At 47.2% G+C, this 22,281-nt stretch overlaps 1 protein-coding gene across 1 annotated transcript; it reads right to left on the reverse strand.

The window, feature by feature from the left end:
• Nucleotides 1-1,962: 1,962 nt before the first annotated feature.
• On the reverse strand, nucleotides 1,963-21,396 carry NR2E1 (nuclear receptor subfamily 2 group E member 1). The gene is made up of 9 exons (XM_065888864.1): nucleotides 21,372-21,396; nucleotides 16,531-16,676; nucleotides 13,209-13,296; nucleotides 11,386-11,621; nucleotides 9,965-10,111; nucleotides 7,776-7,872; nucleotides 7,239-7,388; nucleotides 6,898-7,003; nucleotides 1,963-2,752 (listed from the first exon to the last, which is right to left on the reverse strand). Exons 1-9 carry the CDS (start codon nucleotides 21,394-21,396, stop codon nucleotides 2,590-2,592), a joined length of 1,158 nt encoding a protein of 385 aa, XP_065744936.1. The 3' UTR covers nucleotides 1,963-2,589.
• Nucleotides 21,397-22,281: the final 885 nt, after the last annotated feature.

Raw genomic sequence — 22,281 nt, forward strand, 5'->3', positions numbered from 1 at the left:
GCCCAGCCCAGCAGTCCCGTGAGCAAGAAATACAAGTTTGTTGTTAAAAGTCTTGGGGGTTGTAATTCAGCATTATTGAAGTAAAACTTGATTAATACATGGATGAACAGCCTTGAATCCATTGCTCATCTCTGCCAAATCTTGTCATTGAACTTACATTTGTTTGCAATTCTCTTCTGTCTTATGAAATCAACCATTTCAGAAACATTTGAGGGAGGGTCTTCTCGGTACCCTTCAGCAATCCCATCCATTCCCAAAGGTAACCACTATCATACGGTTAGTGTTTACCATACTCATGTTTGTTTTAAACATATGCTATACATTTGTATATCTATAAACATGGTGGAGTATTGTTCTGTAGGTTGCAAAATTTTATATTAAAACCAATCTGTATGTATCCTCTGGGATTCACTTCCCCCAACACCATATTCCAGCTTTACCTACGTTATACATCAGCTCTAGCCCATTCACTTGAACTACTGTAACACTGTCTGTGTTTACCACAATTTATCTATTCTCTGCTGGTGGACATTTTAGTTCTTAAATATGAACAGTGTTGTAAAGAACATTCTTGTACAAATCTTTGAGTAGCTTGCTTTCCTTTAAGACCAACTTCTTTTTCTCAGTGGAATTAGTGGAGTAGGAGTGGATGGCTGATTGAACTTCCACACATGCTATCTGCCAAGTCAGTTTAGCCAAGAGATGCTAGTGCCTCTGCTCCAGACTCTTGCTGGAGCTGCTGCCCAGGAGGAATGCATAGTGCCCATGTCCTTGGGCAACTCTGCTTTCCACCACCGGCTTCTGGCTGTGGGACCAGTGCCCTGAGATTTGCTGGGAACATCTCAATGCACTTTCTACTGCTCTTTCCGCATCTTACTCACCAATATGGTTCTTCACACTTTATCTTTTTGATCATTAAATAATTTTAAGTTCCTGGTCAGGACTGAAATGTTAGCAAGAGAGTTAGAAACAGAGGAGTGAGTGAATGAAGACTCTGTTAATCGGCCTCTTTCTTCCTCACACAGTAATTTTTCTAACAGATGCAATTACATTTGAGAGCTGCAGAGAACAGAATCTTATATTTCTTTATTCATCATTTTACATGGGATTCACTGTAAAAAGGAAATTGCCTTTGTGGTTCAGTTCTTCAGGCTGCAGTGCTCTGAGCTTCAGTTTTTACACCAGCTGCCGCCGCCGCCTTGTAACTGGTGGATAAGAACCAGCCGGGGAGGGAGGCTAAGAAATCAGGCAGAGTTCATTTAAATTCAATATATTTTTTATTCTTTGTAAATACAATGAGTACAACCTTTTAACTTCACAAATCAGTTAATTCACTTTATACAAGGAAAGTTTTACTCATCCTATAATAGTCCAAGTGCTGAATATTTTTCCTCAGTGCTAGTACCTAATAAATCAAAATGTGAAAAGTACAGCAGCTATTTAAAAATGTTTGTTTCTACATTTCCATAAGTAGAGATTCATACCAAAGGAGCAGCTTATAGTGTAGGACGAAGTGTGTGTGCACGTGCAGGCATTCAAAGCTTTACTAGAAACCAGTTTTCTGAAAGGCATTGAAGAGTCTCAGGCTGTTAGCATTGGATCAAGAAGCCCTTTAGCATCCATCTCCTTGAAGTTCCTTCTGGTCTCATGTCTCTGTTCATTCACTGTCTGGTGTGACTCGCTGAAACACGAGTTTGGACCCCCATTGCCTTTGGTTTCAGCACTGTGTTAATGGGACAGCAGTCTGCCTCACTCCATCATTCATCTCCACTTTATTTGGTTTTGCTGTTTTTATTCATCCTCCCTCGACTTGTGTTCTTTTAGTAAAGCTCTTCTATTTTTAGATGTTATCCAACCTGAAGTCCTGGTGAGAATCTCATTTTCGTCCACCAATTCCTTTGACAAGGTTGCCTGGCCTATGGTATTAAGAAGAAGAAGGAGGGGGAGGGGGAGAAGGAGGAAGAGGAAGAGGAAGAAAGAAAGAGAAAGGAAGAAGAGAGAGAAAAAGCAAATCTCACAGCATAAGCTACCTTTCACTTATTAACTCAGTTCTGAAGGCCACTTTATGAAGTAGTACAATAGAAGGGAAACTTTTGATAAAACTTTTGATTTAAAACCTAACCATTATTTTTGAAATAAATTCTTCAACATAAGATAGTTCTGAAGGCTGCTGTATGATGTTATACACAGAACTATATTTGGTTACCCAACTTTATATGCTAAAAGGGAAAAAAAATGTTCTACTTATGTTTCAGCTGTTGATAGATCAGCCTGATCTTCCAGGTAAGAGGCAGAATGGCCTGGCCTGTGGCAACCCCGAATTCGGTCCCCTCCCAGGGCATGGTAGCAGTGAGTCCTCTCTGCTCAGGCAGTCCTCTTACACCCCCTTTTCCTTCCAGGCCACCCCACCCTGGGTGAGGCAGCAGGTCAGAGCTACTGGAATTGTTTTGTGTCAATTGACATTTTTTCCTGAAGGCTACACATTCCCAGGTTTATGCTTCCTGAAGGGTTTGTTAGTTGAGGCTTGTTCTCCATGGGTAGAAGTTCATCAGATACTGTCCCATCCTGAAAAGTAGGGACTTGGAGAGCTTAGATATCACTGGATTTGTACATATCTGAAAGCAGTCTTGTAATTGGCACATTGCCGATGGTTTTTTTGAAAAACACTTCCTCTATGGTTGATGGACTAATAGAACGTAAAGCTGGCAAAAGTAACAGGAGTTTTCCAAAGCGACAGGGTTGAGTGGGATATCTGGAATAGGAGAAGCCATGAAAGCAAGGTAAGATCCATCACTAACAGGCTTAATATCTCATCCTTGAACACACACCATCTTCAGCTTAATTTCCTGATTCAGCCTCTTTAATAACATACTACAGAGTCCTAGCCAGGCACTACTGTCCCTGTTTTGCAGGTGGAATAATTGAGGCATGGAGAACATAATGCTGCTGCCAAAAGCACACGGTGACTGTCTCCTCATTAGCACAGGGGTTGCAGTTTTTTTGGAGAAAAAGTAATTTTAAGAAACATGGTACTAAGTTTAGACCAAATAATAAACTTAAGGTTGCCAGTGTAGAAACCAGCCAATGGTATTGATGACAAAACTAGTGACAACATCCACAGTTTCTGAGTCACAAGACTCCTTCATGAGGCTATTTCCCTCAAATAAAATGGATTCCTTTTCTAAGCAATTCTCTAAATTATTATTCAGGCACTATACTTAGTCACTCTCAGGAATAATTCCCTCCTTATTACACTGCAAATTAAAGACTAAATTCTGTTGGCTGGCAGTGCCACCCAACTTTCATGTCAGTGAAATTGGCGTATAATTAAAGATGTGAGAAATTGCTGAACAATTTCCTCTTGATGTCCAACGTACATCTGTGCTCAGATGTGCAAGTTCAATTTTCTGCTGCCTTTAGATGCCTATAAGCCACCTCCTCACTGCCTTGATGCGTCTTCAGTCAATAGCTTGGAATCAGGTGTCAATACAGTCTACCAGGAGGTCTCCCTCCACTGACACAGACCACCCAAAAGACTGACCTCTGGAGACACTTATCTGTGACTCAGCCAGGTTCAGTCCATGGCCACAGATGCTAGAAACTGACAGATATCAATTCCTACACAGGAGTTAGGTAGCTGAACATTGAGTTTAACTGCCCAATGACCCCACCGTGCAGAGTCCAGGGGAACAACTTTCATGCTTGTCTCTTAGCTTTGGGCACAAGAGAGTCCCTCTCTTCAACCTGATACGAGGCTGATAATTCATTCTGGGCCTCTGAGGACCTCATTTGGCTCTTTCACTGCCCAGCTTCATGACCACCAATGGACAGGGACCACCAGACTACCTTTAATAATGTGGTATGGACACGGTGTAGCTTCTCTACATTTAAAAAAATACATAAAGCCCACCGCTTACTCTACTTGCCAAAAACATCTCCTACGTTTCCTGGAAAGTATTCCCAAGGCCCACGTCTCCCTTTCACCTTGGCCACTTACTCTCTTCAACAGCTCTGTTTCCCTTCTCAGGCAGGCAGAGGAGAGAAGCCCCCTGAAGTGGGTGGGAAGCAGTGGCTGCCTAGATAAGCCCCCACTGTGTCTGCAGCATCCACCCAACATGCTGAAGTTTCCCACAATGAGAAAACACTGTGGGAAATAATTACTTTCAGAAAGGACGTATTTTGGTGACTCCACAGACAGTTAACTCTTGATTTACTGTGAGTAGATTATCCACTCACCTACTCACCCACTTCTTTTATTCTCTAGTTAGGAAGGGGCTGGTTAGTCAGTCAACACAAATTAAGTGTTTATTATATGTGGAGTACTCTACTACCCAGAAACAATAACCATGTGTATGTGTGTGTGTGAGACAGAGACAGAGAGAGAAGGAAAGAGAGGGGCTCTCTGACTGCTCAAAATTATTTTGTAGAGTATCTTTGACCTTGACTTCATCCATCAGCATACATAACTGGAAGTTTTCTTTCCAGGTGTAAGTGTTCTGTGTCTGTCACGGATTCGGATATTTGATTGTCAGTTATATAGTTTATTATATATAACTAAATTGTTTATTATTATATGTAGTTATATATAGTTGTTACACGTAGTTGTATATAGTTTGTTTGAAATGCCGATTTCTAGCCCTCTCCTCGTGTCCTAGGTAATTAGAGAAATCACTTACCAGGCTGTAACAATTAGCTCACTTTGCAGCTTTAACAATTAATGCACAATTAGCTCAGTTTGCCACATTAACTTCTCAATTTCAGATTTTATTTTTCTAGACAGGAAAGTGCTAGAGGAGAATGTTCGCTGATTTGAAGGAGCTAAGCAGTAAGGTATAGTCAGTTTTGTCACATGTATGACTCTAGATATTAGTATTAAATTCTAGCTGTAGCTGATATCATGAAATGAAAGGCTCACGTCGAAGCAGATGTGTTCCTTCCATGAATAATTTCCTTGTTTTGAGGGTGACAGAGAAGTAGTATACTTGTCATTTCTCTAAACTAGACTTCTGTTAATTTGTGGTTTAACTCTCTCAGGTTGTCCTAGAAGCAGCTCCTGAAATGTCAGGCTCTCTCAGACTCTCCTTACTCCCTTTCTGGCACCTTCCATGGCACCTCTACCAGCCCCTCTTCTGCCTCCGGTTGGTCCCCTTCTCTCCTGCTGGAATCCAAGAACTAGCTCACATGTCTCCTCGATGCATCAGACTTTGCAGATTTTTTTCTCACTCCCTCCAACGAGAATTTCTCTCTCTCACTCCCCACTTTGCTTTTTCTCTTCCCTGGTCTGAGTTGGAGTAACACTTCTGCCTACTTCCTGTAACGATAATGGGTAGTATCTTATCCTTTCTCGTGTTCCACAGTGCTCACCAGCCACCCTGCACAAAGCGAGTACTCAGCAAAGGCTTGACTGAATCAATACCTAGTATCATATTCTCCTGGTGTGATGTTCTTTATACCTTAAAGACTCTAAATGTCAGAGGTCAGTTATGATATACTATTTAGTTTTTAGTGGGGAAAAAGTGCCCAAATTATGTACTGTTCCATTTTATAATTCTGAACAAATGTAAGTGCTTACTATATACATTCTGAAAGTAAATGTGGATTTTAAATTTAAAACCACGGAACTTTAATTTGGAAAAACATACACAGGCTCTACCACTCGTCACAGTTTCAGTGATATTCCATGGACAGGGAACAATTTGTTGTTGCTGATAAACTCACATTTTACAAATTTACTTGTTCCCCTACTTTTAGGGAAAATCATAATATGCTGGGTTGTAAGGCACACACTAAGCACTCAATGGATATTGGTTGCTATCAGCTATTGAAGATCTACTGTGAAGCCTAAAGCTTTCAGGAATAGGAATTCCGAAAAGCTACATTCAACGACTCTGGGACAGGGAACAGTTTTACTCATTAGTATTCAAAAGAGGATTTATAAAAGGATAAGGAGATCCCTGCAGAAGTGGTATCATCCCAAATGAACACAGGTGACTTGGGGTTTCTTTGACCCCTTCAGTAATGGAAGCATTAACTGCCTCTACCCATTTGATTTAGTTTCTCCCAGCCTAGTGTCTATGGGTGATGTTGAGATGATAGAGACTGGTTTCCATGGGCTTCTCTTCAAGATCTAGAGAATAAGTAAGAAGAGCAACTCTATTCTAACCTCAGATCTACTGCAGCCCTAACTTAGGAAGCTAGCAAGGTTTCACTGCTCTTTAAAAGCCTTGCTTTTTTCGTCTGAAAACGGAATCAGAAAGTCTGTAGACCTCATGGTGGATTTGCCCATTTGGTGGGCCAGGAGGAGCACTGCTGGAACCCCAGTGACTGAGAGTTTCTACAAATAGCCAAGAACAGCCTCTGTCAGTGGGCTTTGCTTGGCCAGAAGTAACACGATGGGTGCTATGGCTCAAAATAAGTCAACAGATACCAATCACCAAAGCCAGACGGCAGTCATGATGGGGTTAAAGATGACCGCTTTAGAAAGTTCTCTGGTCCTTCTATTTGGGAGTGGCATCCAAAGAAAGGCATCTGCCTTTTTAAAAGGATCATGTGACCACTCTCTAATATATCAACTAACATAACACTTTAGCCTTCATTTTTCACCTTGCTCATATCTGGGCCCATTCACCTCAATGTGTTCAGCTATATTGATGGATCAACTTATTCATCCAGGAAAGGTGTAAGGTGTCTGGCAGTGCTTTCAGTTTTGTAATGTAATTTGATTTGCTCCTCTCACCTACCCTTCGAAATACGTGAGGACACAGATTCTAATTAAATTAACTGGCTTGGCAACAGGATAATTAGTCACAGTGTTTGAACTGGCTTTTTGCTGTCTGCTCACACACTCACAATGGAAGCAATTTTCTTAAGTACACGTTCAAGGCAAACAAGGGTCACCTGGTATGGATGTAGCTGTTGAGAGTTAGCTGAGCCTCATCCTGAAGAGCTGCGATGGCGGCAGCATTCCGGAAACTTCTCAGTTCAGAACCACTGTGTGTAGGAACTAGAAATGAAGACCAGGAAATTGTGATAGGCAGCACAGGAAATGCAGATGGGGAAAGCACTCTCTGGAAGTGGATGGCCAGCAGAAGAACATGCAGGTTCCATGGCTATCGAGTCACACTAAGAGTATCAGCTCTCTTGAAAACCATCACCTCTTTTTTGGACTTGGAGGTGTCTGAGTTAGTGAGATGGCAAAACTGGGGAAGGAGAAGAGACAGCAGTTTGTGTCTGCTTACCAGCTTTGAAAGTGACGATGCATTTTAGACAGGCAAATTCAGTAGCATCTAACCGGAGTTGTCTAAACCGAGCCACCACCTCTTGTAAAGCCTGTATTTCAGATATGATCTTGTTCAGCTTCTGGGAATCTGTGTTGTCACCATTCATGCCTAGAATAAAAATATGCAATAAATGCTCTAACATGAAGGCATTTTCATGATTTAATATTGATTTTTGACAAAATCCTGCATATCAATATCTATTCAATTGTCACTCTAAGATATCTGATTCCATGTAAACTGGCTATATTGTATGAAAGTTAATATAAAATCTTCTCTTGGATGATAACAAACACAGTAATTTGCATTTAAATAACAATGCAAGCAGTCATGAATACAACAAAACAACATTATTTGCATTTAAATATAGATTTATAAATGACAGGTATACTCTATTGTTCAGCAGGAATTTGTTATTCTTTACATGTTGTTCTTTTTTCAGTAATGTATTTTTATGGTAATTTCTACAACAAAGTCATTAAATTGTGCAATTCTTACCAGATACAGCCAGTAGAGTGTTAGCATCAACCGGAATGGCCCATTGTGCTATTCCTAGAACAAACAGTTCTCTCCAAGCATCTTCCAAAAGCATCAGCTGTCATACAATAGATGTATAATATAATATAGTGTGTAATTTATAAATTTATAAACAATTTCAATATGTAAATTTCCATCATTTTAAGAAGTGTTTTAAATGCCTGTCCTGATAGTTTTTCCTCTGAATATTCTAGCTTTCCCTTATTTTCTCATATTTTCCTTTATTAAAAGGTGTCTATACTTAAGCACATGCATTTGAGAGTCAGCCATTCCAATTCCCCAAATTTTGCTTCCCTTGAGAAAGAGTTTACCCTTCTTGTTCTTGCATCCATTTGTTCCTGACCACCTAAAAACTTCTCAGGAGACCCAGGCTCTATGCAATGTCACCAGCAGCACAGCAGGTAGATAATATCAACATAGAAAATGTTGATATTATCAGGGTTGAGGATTCCAGGCTAAGCATGCAGATGTGGGCCCCCATCTTCCTGGAGGGTTGAGCGGGCTGGGCTGGGAGAGTGATCACTAATTCCCAAGAGGCATGCAGGGAAATCAGGGTGTAATTATGTTAATCAGGTTTTGCTGAGTTTACCTCATCTCACTGCCTGATTTTTCTGAGACTCATAAGTGGACAGCATCAAGGTGCTTGTCATTTTCATTCTATTAAAATGTGCTACTGAATATTTAAAATGAAAATATGGCTCCTTTTCGAAATTAATGTACTGGATTCCACTTCACTGCAGTTTGCTTGTTGTTAAAGGGTTTCCACCGAAGGGCTAAGTGGCAGACAGTAAGTAAATTTTGTTTGGATTAAAGAGTCTACAAATACTTGTTTTGAGAAAAAACAGCCAACTTACACACACACACACACACACACACACACACACACAGCAAATGGTCAGAGTCAACCAGTAAAGCTTGTCAAAGATAGAAACTAACCATCTTGAAAAATTTGTTTTTGAAAAATCTCTCAAAAACCAGTCAGTTCTGGATGTGAGAGGATTTCCTTTTGAGAGTTAAGGGCTGAATTGTGAAGGCTTGTAACCAAAGTCACAATTAGACCAAAAGGTTTAACTTTCAAAGTGCTTTATTTTAAGTTTTATTGCATTAAATACAGAAAATAATACTTTAAAAATGCAAGGTAAACAATGTCTAATTCTGATCATGTCTGAAAGTCCAGGCCATGAAAAAAAGAACATCCCATGCTAGAAGATTAAATGTTTTGAGCACATTGCCAGGGCTCTCTGTAGGAAATGTACTTCATATTAAGGGGCACTATTATGCTTTAATTAGGTATAAAATGAATTAAAGAAACAAATCCTTTGCTTTTGGAGCTACTTATTAGCCTTTTGGGAAATTTGTCATTAATTTCCATGAATGTGCTGGTGACGGCCAATTTTTGTGAATACTTCATTTTATTTCTTTCCCTTAAGGGCAGAAAAATTCTGGCAGAGGCCATTTCTGATATTCCTAACAACAAAACTTCTGAGTTTCGGTACGATGCAATTTTAAAGGCACATACTTTGTTTTCTCCCTCTTAATGTCATTTACAACCACAGGATTACGCACCAGACCTATTTGTTTACAAAAACTCTAAAAGCATTTAAGAATCAAGGGAGGTGTGCAATGCACTCTTTAATCCTTCATGCTGATCAATCAGTGGCCAAAACTATGAGCATCACAATGGAAAATATAAAGCTGCAAATATAAAATAATGAGACTAGTTCCCAAAATCTTACAAGGGAATACTCTCATGACGTTCTGTCTCTCAGTTCCAGTGTTCTTAAGAAAATATTGTTTTGTTAACAATTTTAAAAATCATTAAGATTTTTAAAATTTGTGATGAAATTTGATGTTTCAATTAAACTAAAAAAAGATAATGAAAAAAAGACAATGGTCTTGTATATTTGTTTTTTTTTAGATTATATCCAACTTTCCTGAAATAACATAATTACATTTCTTAGTAAGGATTCCATAGCTAGCTATTTTGAACCCATAGCAAGAAGCTAAGAAAAATCATTTCCTACTGCTGTTAAGAACGGATGCTTGGCCTTGGTGATTTATCCAGGTAACTTCTAGTTTCATAAGACTGGCTACTGTTGCTTCTTTCCCAACCCCCTTCCCCCGAGAGCTCAGTGCCCTCTTGGTCATACCTGGTCTTGTAAACATAGCGTGGAGAAAGCTGGAACACTCTTAGCCCACTTGATGCTCATAAATAAAAGCCTGGCAGCTGATTCACACACTGACTCTGTGGCCACTTCATAGAGATACATTGGGGTCCCATTCACTTCATGGGGGTACTGGGTGGGGAAGAAAGAGAAACAACAGGGAGTAAGGAAACTGCAGCTTTGCAAGAAGAGCCAAATTTAAAAATTTCTAATTAGACCAGTGAAGGAGATAGGAATATCTATAGAGTTTGGGGAATAATAATTGATGGGAGAGGCTCATTTCCACTCTTTGGCGGCCTGTTCCTTCAAGAGGGGCATCTGGCTTTTCTATCCCCTGCAGCAAATTTTCCTCAGGCTGAGCCAAGTGCCAAGCCTGTCTCCCAATTTAGACAAGAGCTTCTTGCATTTGAGTAAATAAAAATAGATGTGGAGAAAGTATAAATTAATAGGCATCCCAAACACAAATATGCATATGAGTATTTTTAGAAAGGATTAGTATATTATGGAAATATTTCAATTAGACATCTTAATCATTCATAGAGCATTCCCATTCATAACTGACGACATATTCAGAACACTACTTTCCCAAGCTTATTATACACATCAAGGATAAGAAAGCAATATTAAATATTGTGTGTGTGCGTGTGCCCAGGTGTTTGGCTTCCCTGCAGTGTGGGGCTGCAGCTGGCCCTCCTCTTGGGGAGAGAGATCTGGAGCCCTTCTCAGCCTGGAGTGGGGGCTTTGGGTAGGTACCAACTGGAAGCCTGGAAGGTAGTCCCTAGGTGGCAGCCTTCTGAGGTGGTTCTGGCTGTGTCCCTGCTAGTACAGGCTCAATTGTGTAAATTCATGCGGCTCAGAAGAGAGTACGGGGAGTGGGAAACGAAGCCAACTTCTTCAAACTGTCCTAACAAAGTGAGCTCCACATTTCTCTCTTGCATTAGGGACCCATGGCTTTGCCCAAGAGATTAGATCCCTGCAGTTGCAATTCAGGGGCTCTTCGGCCAGCTGCAGGCAACTTCTTTCTTCTAATAACAAACTCTGCTCTTCTGTCCTCCAGGAACACCTAGGCTGCCCTCTTAGTTCAGCCAGGGCTTTACACTAGTTTTCTAAAGATACAGGTTCCTGGGCACCACCTGAAATTTGCTGAAAGGGGGATGGGCCTAGGCGGCCACGTTTGCAGTCAGCTTAGAGAGTGACTTTACTGCACACTAAAATTTGAGCACCCCTAGCTCAACAGGGGAGAGAGGGAGGTCTAGAGCTCCCCGCAGGGCTCGGCGAAGCACCGAGCACCCCGTGAGGTCTCTCTCTCTCCATCTTTTGCCTGAGCTATGCCAGCTGAGAAAGAATGGGCGCGCCCCTCTCCGCCCTCCACTCGGAAAGGTCTCGGGCCCAGCAAGGTCACTGACCTTGGGCGTGGGCTGAGCCAGGCTCACGAGGGTCTGCCGCTCAGGGGTGGCGGACACGGCGGCCAGTTCCAGGCCGTGGGGCTCCAGCTGCGTAACCGCGGTGAAGAATGCCGGCGCGGGTAGTGCTGCGGAGGGGAAGTGCGCGGCTGCCCCGTTCTCTTCCTTGTGTCCACGGAAGTATAGGGCCACCTGCTTGCGGATGGTGGACGTCCGAGGCCCCCGCTCATGCTGCACGGCTACAGAGACAGACAGACCGGCGCACGCCCGAGATCAGAGACTCGGTGACACTTAGACGCTGCCGCGCTCTCGGGCCAAAAGCTGCGTCTGGACAGGCAAGGGCACCCGGGAGGTGAAGAGAAGGAGGGAGAAGGAATGTGAGGGTGGAGGGCGCTCTGAGACCGTTTAACCCTTACACTGTTTGCATAAGGAAGCTGAAGCCGAGAAGAGCAGCCCGGCCCAAAGTGTCACACTAATACCCGAGCCTCAGGCAAGACTAGGTGTGTTCTCTGTCGGTTGAGGGCTCCTCTGCACCCAGGGAAGGTAGCAGGGAAACCAGAGACCCTCTGGGCAGGAGTAGCTGCGTCTCCACCGCAACCAAGGGTAGAGGGAGCACTGCGCACAGCCAGGCACAGCGTCTCTGCACACACTTTTTCCCAATCCGCTCGACGACCACTCCCCCCGCCACCTCCATCCCTCGCCCCACTTGGAGATGCCGTTTGGCCTCCGAGGACCCCAGGAGAAAAGGACCCGAGCCCGGGTCCGCTGGGGAATGGGACGAGGGAAAGCCCTCTCAGAGTGTGCTGGAGGAAGGCAGGGGAGATGTGACAATTACCACCAACAGTTTAAACAAACAAATTAATTCAGGGCAATCTTCCGCTCGACGAGCTTGACAACTTGTCAATACACAAGTTCAACAGGTTGGACGCTCCCTCCTGCTTCCTGCGCCGCGGAGGAAGGAACTCTCCCAATGGGCGCTGTACCTCGTGGAGATGCCACCCTGCCCAGGTCTCCATCCGGGCAAAGCCCACTCCGCACCCAGTCCTGAGGCCCCATCCCTCCCTCCCAGCCAAGACCCCTGCCACGTCCCGGCCTGGGGCGCCCTCGCCAGGCCACCTCCGGGCACGAGCTTGGATTGCACTCTAAGCCCAAGAAGCATCCTGACGACCTAGTTCTTGCTGCGCGCCTTTAAGAGCCTTCTGGGAGTTGGGTGTCCGAGGCACCCACTGGCGTCACTCTGCCCCTCCAGCCCCTTTCTTTAGAACTAAGAGAAGGCCCTGAAAAAGCTCAGATCGCCACAACGGCCGTCCTGATTTTGTAATCTTGGTGAGCCTACAAACAAGGGGTGGACATTCCGCGTGTTCGTGTCTCTGCCCTTCCTCCTTCAACCCGTCTCCTAGTCCCCAAGATATCCTCTCCAGGAGAGTATCCAGACAGCAAGACCCTGCGGGAGGCTAACAGGCTTAAGTCTGACCACAAAAGGGCTGCAAGGAGAGGTGAGAAGAAGAATCAGCATGGGAGGCCGGGAATGTCACATGCGGGTCCCCAGCAGAGTGGGGACCCCAGGAACGCTGGCTTCATGGGGATGGTTGTGAGGCGCAAGTGTCCCACGTGGGCATGGGTCTTGCCCTGGGGAGTTCAGTGGGGTGAGGGTGGGGCTTATGCAGGGAGATGACTAAAGCCGGAGGCCAATTCCCAGCACCTGGAAAGAAATGCTCAGGAGATGATTTACATGCATAGGAGTGCCATTATCTTCTGTACACATAATTTACTTACTATTCAACCAACATAAGGATAAAAAGATGTACTAAGAATAAATAGATTACCATCTTTGTTCATGTTGACTTCCAAACACTTCTTCAGCCGACACGCCCTGCACTGGTTTCTGTGTGTCTTGTCCACCGGGCAGCCTCCCTGGAACAGAGCGCAGGCGTCAGCGGCCCCCAGGACCTTTAGACTGGGGACGCGAAGCCGGCGCCGGGTCGGGGAAAAGGCGTTGAGGCGGGTACGGACCCCGCAACAGACCCCGGAGCTGCAAGCCTGGCTCCGCGAAACGCGAGGGCCTTGGGCACCAGCGGGGCCAGGAAGAGAAAGGGCTGGGATTCCTGGGGCTACTTCAAAAGGACCAGCCCCTGACCCTATGAAAGCGGACAAGAAGGAAAGTCCTTCTCAAATCAGGTGAAGGGTCAGAGCTCCTGGTTTGCCCAGACTACGCTGCGTGGGGAGGAGCTCCCGAGGGGAACTTCCGCCAGGCGCAGAGGGGTTGGAGCGGGGCGAGACTTTTCAGGACCGAAGACAGCGACCTGCCCTGGAGGAGGAGACCTTAGCGCTCTGCAAGGAGCAGGCTTGCCTGCCAGGACCCCTGCCACGTCCCCCTCCCACCAACTATTCTTTCCACTTTCAGGTCTTGAGTCTACCTCTTTCTGTCACTGTCTGGGTGAGCCCATTTATCTGTCAGATAAATATTTCCCATTATTCTCCACTCTCCTGTTTTCCTCTCTTGCCTTTGTACTCCAAGCCACGCTTCTGACCAGCATGTTGAGAGTTGTCTTAAAGACTAGCCTTAGCCCAGATTCATAGAAACACAGCCATTTCTGGAAGGTGAGGCAGAAGCCAGGAGGTTAGGAGGGCAAGGCTTACAGATGTGAGAGTGGGAAGGGAAGAGCCCAAGGCCTGGACAAATTCTAGAAATGCCCACCATGTAAATATGACCAGGAAGATAATGTGATGAACTGTCTGACAAAATGATAACATAGATTGAGAATATTAGTACGATAACTGAAAAAAAAAGAGGTAATTGTGCCTTAGAAATACTTATTTGAGATGCATGAGAAAATAAATGTTTTATCCAATGCAATTTTCTGGAAAAATATTGGCCATTAAAAGAGGAAAACAGAGAAAATTTCTAATGGAATTCACTCAGCGTTAGGTGCTATTACTGAGAGAACATATACATAGATTCATAAAGAGTCATGTCTACATGTGTATTTTATACACAGTAAATACATAAGAAGTTTGGTGCTCTGTTTATACTACTTGCTACTTTTACATTTACAGTGGGAAGAAAGAGAATAAAATAAATGTATTTTTATTTTGTTTCATAATCTCAAAATTCATATACTCTGAATTTGGAGTAAGCATATTTTCTGAAATATCCCTTAGGAAAAAATTATACACTCAAACACACAGTTTTATGAGATCACACCCCTCTGATTTAAAATACGTTGATTTATTTAAAATAAAGGTAGAGCAGAAGTTCATAATAATTTCTAAACAACCTCGTTACTGTTAATAATAAACTAGAATGCTGTTTACCTAAGCTTAGAATAAAGGAGAGAAAGGAAATAAATTTTTTTCCTAACTGAAATCTTCAGGTCATCTTTGCTGGCCAGTGTAATAGCTCAATGTAAAAAGGTTTAAATAACTTATTATTAAATGCAATCATATGCCTATCCTCAAATGTTATCCTCCTAGTATTCTGATAAACTTACTAATGCATAACAGAAGTCTTCATTAGTTCCTAAAAGTGTCTTCAAATCAGATCAAATGTATATAAATATCTGGACCCTGAGAGAAAGATGCACACTTCAGCTAGGTTCATTTATTCTCTGTGTAAGAAGAGGACCACCATGCCTGATGAGTCTATCAACACTCCTTTACAAGCACTTGGACTAACATCAATATGTGTGAATTGATAGCCAGCCCCTTTGAAAATATCAAGCGTATTATCTGAGGTTTTGATTCCCCAATTCTGTGCATTGCATAAAAGTAAAAGATAACTTAAGTAGAGGCCTGCTCAAGTCTGATGACCCACAGTAATCTCATATTCTTGTGGAGCTAATGGGATACAGTCCTGTGTGTATATAATGTGATGTGTCCATATGGTGAAGCGAGAAACTGATACAGAGCTATGGACCCAATTAAACAGGTAACAGGGCTGGAGAGTTCAAAATAACTTATCCCAATGCAGCATCTTCTTGTTCTTATTTTTGTTGATAATCCAAATCTATCAGAAATTGGTATGAGCAGACATAGGTTCAGAAAAAGATAAACAATTCACTAGCACCAGACAATATATGTGTATGTATATATGTGTATCATATATATTAATTAGTGAAAACGTTTTAATATTTTGGTTACCAAAGGATGTTTTCTGATTACTGCACTCTCCAGGATCTTCTTGGGAGTGGAGATTGTCACTCTGTATTTAGGGTCTGTGTGCCTGGCTAAGGAGAAGGCCAAGTGTGGGACCAAAAGGCTGATCTCCTAGGTTGAAATAAACCTACTACTGAGCTGGAAACTGAGTCGGGGGAGGGGTCTGCTCACTCTTTCTGGAAGCTCTGGCTCACACTCAACCCATGCCCCTACTCTTCTGTCTCTCTGAGACAGTTCTGCCTGCTCAAGATTAAAACAGAATCAACCAGAGAAGCAGAGAAAGTGAAGATTTGGGGACCGTGGAGAGGCTCCCAGTTTCCTTCCTTGGGCACCTTCTCTTCTTGCTCACTCTGCCCTTTTCTGACAAGGCCCAACTAAAGTCACATGGGTGCTGAAGCCCCACTGCCCACTACCAAGCAGCCCTGCTTCTCTGAAGTTGAAGGCACAGCCCCTCATACAGCACATCCTCTCTGTTCCAACTAGCCAACACTCACTTCGCTGACTGAAATGCCCTGTGCCTTTCACTTCTGCCCTGACAGACCTGGGTCAGAGCACTGAACTTAGGTGCTGCTAGGAATGGGACTGGGGTGGCAGTGACATAAAATAGCCCTTTTACCTGCCTGCACTTGTGGTTTAGATTCTAAAGTTCCTTAGATCCTCTGGGCTGGCTTTATAGTCACTGGGTGTGGGCCTTACCCAGTGTCAAAAACTGTCAGAGGATTAAAAAAAGGGGCGGAGGGATTGATAGGGGGTGTAAGGAGACGCTGGGACTTCAGCTTTCCTCCTTCAAACTCAGTTCTCTTCCCTTGCCTCTTTCTGCCTTTCCCAAGCAAAAGGGCCACTGAGAGTTGAGGCAGGAAGGAGGGGAGAGGAAAGGAGAGGTCAGGGCCTAGTCTCTCCTCAGCAGCTTGGAAACTCAGAGGAGGCCTTGGCACAAACAAAGGAAGGGGAGGCGGCAGAGGGGAGCGGGGCAGCGCAGCCCTGCTAAGGTACCTGGTTTCCAGATTTGCAGACATACGTCCTATTCCTTCGGATACTTCGTTTGAAAAACCCCGAGCAGCCGTCGCAGGCGTAGACCCCATAGTGTTTCCCCGAACTGCGGTCGCCACACACTTTACAGGGGATATCTAAAATACGGCCTGAAATCGCAGGAAAGACAGGGAAGGGGGGATGGGGTGAGAGAGAGAGGAGGGCGGAGAAGGAGGAAAGGGGAGAGGGAGAGAGAGATGCTAAGCAATCTGACCTCTGAAGGGATTAGCACCGAAGCTGCGGTAAAAGCAAATAATGAAGTGATTTTATAGCCAAACTTTTTTTCCTTGAGCAAGTGTCAGTTTCCTACAATGAGCATTATTCATGCACCGCTACATGTATTTGGGTCTCCTCTAATCGCTGAAACCCATTTTGGAATAAAAGATTACAGCAGGCCAGGGCGGCAGCACGGCCGCCGCTGCCTTTCTGCTCCGCGGAAAGTTTGGCCGCCTCCCTCTCCTGCTCTTGCATTTAACAGAGAAAGTTGTTAGTGAGCGCGCGAGGAGACAAACTTGAAATGTAAAAGGGAAAAGAAGAAAAACAAACACGGCTGGAACCAGGGATGGCAGCTGGAAGGCAATCGAGTTTTCTCTGAGCTGCCGGGGCGGTTGTTATTATTAGGATTATTATTGTAATGCTAATACTAGGATTATTAATGATAATAAGGGTAGTGGTAATTGCCCAACTTTCACTTTACCTATTTAAAATAATGCTTGATGGATCGCTTTTGAGAAATAATTTCTTTTAGGAAAAAAAATGTTTTTCTCCCCAAAGTAACCAGCACCAAGGTAGGCAAGTAGGAGGAGAGTGTTGTAAGTATGTCGATTCCCTGGCAGGTTAGGGTGGGACGACACCCCTCCGCCCCGACTCCCCAACGTCTTCCTCCTTAAAGCCCTACCTTCTCACACTAGATCCTGCGGGGGTCCCTTGCTTTCTGTTTTTCCACCGCTGTCTGAGGCTGATTCTTTCAAAGATCTGACTGGTTTCCCTAAACTGCTCCCACCCTCCGTGGCCTCGACAGTCGCCTGACTTAAGAGAAATAGCCTTGGAATCCCCTCTAGTCTGGGATGGCCGCGGACCCTAGAGGAATGTTAGGGAGAGGGTAAAATTCGAAAAGTTATAGGGAGGGAACTATTTTTCTATAAGGTTCAAGGGTCCAACAAGCCTGAAGTGGTTCATAAGAACTTTGAAATCCTTCCTCGTGCAAAAAAAGGGAGTATTAAATAAAGGGTTAACTTAATTAATACTTTGATAATGATGATGATGATATTTAACAATACTAGTTAATAATTAACTTCTTTACATTTAATGTTCCCTTTGCTACCGGCCCGAAGGCCTCCAGTCTGGGCCCGGGCGGCCTCCGGCTTGGCCTCTGTGAAGCTGGCACCTTGTTCCCGGAGCGCTCAGGTTAGGGACCACGATTAGGCTGGGGTGATGGGAGGCAAGGGTGAGGACGACTGGTCCAGGGGAGTAGGGGAGGCGAGGGCGCCGCGCAGGAAGGGCCCGAGGCCTCAGGGTGGAAACTCGCCGGTGGATTCCGAGGCATGGGTCAGGCGCACACCCCCGACCGCGGCCGTCGAGGAGCTGCAGGGGGTGGGGGCGGGGAGGACGAGGGCGGCAGGGTTGGGGAGGGGGTTTGGTAACCACCAGGCTCGGCCCGGGCAATTACAACCCCGCCGTAGCACCTGCCTATAGAGCCACCAGTGACCCGTCAAAAAAAGTAGCATGGGAATTCGGATGGCGACAAAGGCCGGCGGGGGAGGCGCGCGGCGCGGCGACCACCGCCTCGGCGCCCCCTCTCCCGCAGGGTGGGAGGAGAGGTTGTGCTGGGGTAAGGAGGGGGTTGTAGAAAGCCAGGGGAGGCGACATCGGGTTTTGTCCCTCACCCCCTCGGACCTGTCACTGCGCCCAAGGGAACTCAACGGCCGCGCAGCAGCCGCCCTCACTCTGGAAAGCAGTAAACTTGGTTTCCATATTTTGCAACCATTCTCCTCTGCATAACGCTCTGGCTGAGCTGGGGTCCGTGTTTGGGGTCCAGCCATCCTGTCGTCCCAGCTGTCCTCTTCCCGGTGGCAGTTTTGATGATGCCAAGATGAGCTAGTGGGAGGAGCAGTGGTGGGGTTTCTCTTTCCCGCCCCCCATCCAGACGGGAGGCCAGGGACATGCATCTCTGGAGAACCCCGACGGGGTGGAGGGAGGACCAGTTAGGGGCGGGCGACGCTACTCGGGCTCCAGGGGCGGGGCTCCTAGACCAACGGCCCCCCGGGGCCGCCAGGGCGGCAGGGCGGCCCTGCCCCAGCGCAAACCTCCGGGCCGAGGCTCCCGGGGCAGATTAGAGACAGGCGTACCCACCTGGGGCGGGGCACAGAGGGGAGGACGCGAAAATTCCGGGGCAGAGCGGGTGTGCGCCTCAGACTCCGCCACCCAGCCACGTTAAGGTGACTTGGGTCACGAGACAAGCTGGTTGACCCCGTTGCAAAGCTCCCCTCATTTAGCAAGTCGAGCGAGCTCCGACGTGAGGCAGGCGGGAGTTTCCTGAGGCTGGAAAACCGTTCTTAACTTCCCTCGCCAGGGGGTCCCCTCGGGGCTTTTTGTGTGTCATAATTGCCTAAAGATATATGGCAGCTTCGATTACTGTAATTACCATCAGAGGCTGTTGAAAGAAGTTAGTCTGGGCTGCAGGGGTGACTGGCCGGGGTCTTGTTACCACCCAGGCGGGTCTCCCGGGTGACATCGCTCTGCTCTCCAGCTGTGCGAATCCGAGCAAGGCGGGAGTTGCAGACCTCGCGGCCGGGCTCGGCCCTGACCTCGCCCGCTGCGCGCCGACCCCCTCGCTGCTCGGGGCCCGAGGGCCGCAGGCCTGGGCCCCGCTGCCGCCACCGGTCTGGAGAAGGCCTGGATGGCGCGGCGCCGCGGGCGGGGTCAGCTGTTCTGCGGGCCTGAGAGACTCCTGCGGAGGCGTCCGGACCTGCGTCGGGCTCGAGGCTTAGGAGGCCCAACTCAGGCTCTTGGGAAGCTGGAAAGCTCCAAAGTTTCCCCAGTGTCATTCTGCCTTTTTTCCCAAAAGTCCGAACGGTCCGCCTGCGTCCTAGTCCATCTACAGCACGCGGGCGCGGTTCCCAGCGAACCCAGTTCGTGCCCGCCCCTTCCCTCACCTCCGAGGCCTCATTTTTCAAGGCTCCTCAACCCCGGCGACTGCGCACCCCAAGTGGGCGAGGGGTCTGAGGCTCCTTACTTCCAGGGAAGGAGGCGAGGACCTGTCACAGGGCAAGCAAGCACCGAGGCCTGCCGAGGCCTGCCGGCTTCAGTTTTTGCGGTGGAGGCTCGGAATGCACCAGGAAGGCTTTCCTTCTGCGCCTCCCGGGAAGGACGCACACACGCCACAACACGGGCCACAAAAAATATGCGAGCTCGCCTCCTTTCCCAGAGATTCGAACAGCGAGGGCCAGGTAGGCCCGAGGTTAACTGGAAACTCCAGTCCTCCGCCAGGGTCGGCTCTGATTCGGGCGGCAGCTGAGATTCCTTCTCTCCTCCCTCCGCCTTAGTTCCAAACATTTCTCCTTTTTTCTTCTTGTTCACGTTCACTTTAATTTTTAAAATGGCAGCGCCCAAAACCAAAACAAACGGACAAAATAAAAACACAACCCACTTCTTGAGAGGGAGGGGAGGAATTGCATCCCACTCAAGTGGGACTTCATTATCAGTCCTCAGAAGTATCTCGGACTCTCCCAACTTTCAAAGGCTCGGGACAATGAGCGGGAGTGAGGGGAGGGGGTGTTTGAGAAAAGCACAAGCGCCAAAAATGCTATAAGCGAAAACGACAAGGGCGGCGGGAGCACTCCGGGATGTGGGGACTTCGGCAGCGACCACCCCCAGCCTTGGACCCTGGAAACCGCAGCCCCGGGCCACCGGAAGGCGGGAACTGAAATGCCCCATGGAGACCCTGGCATTGCGGCCGTGCCGGCCCAGCGCCGGCTCTGGCCTGCACATTCTCAGGGTCCGCAGGCAAGGAGCACGCAAAAGCCCTCGCACATACACTCAGACCTGCACTCCGGCGTCTAGGGGCGGTTAGAGATCAGCCACGACTTGGCGTTCCAAGGGAGAGCCTCCAGCTAAGCAGGGTTAAGGAAGGAGAGGAGCGCGCGGAGGGGAACAGGCCGCACTCTCCTGCCTCTGCCGAGCTCTCGCTCGAAAACTCCTTGGGATTAGGGATTTGGTCCTCTCTTTGCTAGAGCGGTTCGCCATACTTTAAATTCCCCAGTTATGACCTACGCGGATTTAGGATTAAGGAAAATGTGACTTTTAAATTGTTTCTGCTTCCCAATTTGCAGGATTATTTGAAATAGCTAGAAAAGGGGTGCAAAGCATTCCATTCAAAATCCGCTTTGCGCAAAGTTGCTTTTGCGCTCTGGAGCTCGGAGTTTTGAGCGAGCGTGTTATTGTGCTGCAGCCTGGGGCTGAGGCCTAGTTCCCGCCCCCGCCGCCTCCACCCCCTCTTCCCCGCACCTGGCGGCTAAGTGGAGGCAACTCGCGGGACTGCTGGGCGGCCTGGGTCGCAACCTTCCCACCATACCAGAGAAAGGGGGGAATCAAGCAATCCAGAGGTAACGAAATTGTTCTTCCCTCACCACGAAAGGCACTGACTCATGGTCTACAAGGAGCTGGGCCAAAGCGCACACACCGCTGGAGTCCCTCTCCCAGGATCGGAGTCTCGGAGATCGGAGTAGGACCTCCCCGGCTACCCCGCCCGCCCGTCCGTCCCAGCCTGCGCGCCTGAGCCCCGCAGCGGCACGATAGGTACCCACTTGTTGATCCGGCCGGCTTGCTCATGCTGGCGGTCCCGGGGCGGAGCGGTTGGTGGGCGCTGCCCGAGTCCCGGCCGGCAACGCCCGCTTCGCCGCCGGGCGCCGCCGCTCTCCAGCCGCCTTCCAGCCTGGGAGGCTCCGGGGCCGGACAGGTGGGTGTCGGTTGCGCGCTGCGCTGCTCCCCGGGCGCTCAGAATTCGTTCCACAGTGGAAAATTAAGCATCCTTAAGTTTCTTCCCGCCTCTTGCAAAACCGCAGCTGCTGGGAATGTTGCTTGGTATGGACACAGGCATGTACAGACAAATGGAGAGACGGACAGGCAGATCGAGGGAGAAGGGAGGACAGGCAAGAGAAGGGTATTGAAGAACAGAGATGGAGACACGAAAATGGTCTTTCTACGGAGCAAAAAGGGCAAAATCCCTCTCTTTCCCCATTCCTGTCTCTCAGTCTTCAGTTCCTCCCTCTACATTAGGCAGGCAGAGTGTGGGCAGATCTCTACAGACCGCTGCTCTTTTACGGAAAAAAGGGAAACACACAACCGCAGTCTCAGGCAGATGGGCTCCGCGCTGCCCAAATCCGAGCGCGGAGTGGGAAAAACTAGATTGCTGGGAAGTCTTCCGAGGGAACAGGAGGCCAGCTCCCGGTTTCCGGGGAGAGCCAAGCACGCAGCGGCAAAGGGTTCCCGAAGTTCATTACCCCGTGACTTTGTGCCTGTCGCTGCGGACTGGGTCCCCTGTAATATCTCCAGAAGCGCTCTGACAGGCAGCCACGGGGAGGGGAATAGGGCGTCCCTGGCCCACTTAGCTTTTCCCCCAACTCCTGGCGGGGTCTGACGTCAGCCATGTGCGGGGAGGGGATGGAAAGAGGGAGGGGGTTAAATGCTAATGATATTAATGAACCTCCAAGCGGC

This window comes from Phocoena phocoena, chromosome 12 (assembly GCF_963924675.1).
Source record: "Phocoena phocoena chromosome 12, mPhoPho1.1, whole genome shotgun sequence".
Classification (NCBI taxonomy): Eukaryota; Metazoa; Chordata; class Mammalia; order Artiodactyla; family Phocoenidae; genus Phocoena; species Phocoena phocoena.

Coding starts and splice junctions, on each gene's coding strand:
- NR2E1 (XM_065888864.1), bottom strand. CDS start 21,396: ATGAGCAAGCCGGCCGGATCAACAA. Junction 11,622..13,208: donor AGTCAACATGAACAAAGATG/GTAATCTATTTA, acceptor CTGTCTCTGTAG/CCGTGCAGCATGAGCGGGGG. Junction 10,112..11,385: donor TGGCTCAGCCCACGCCCAAG/GTCAGTGACCTT, acceptor TTCCCCACCCAG/TACCCCCATGAAGTGAATGG.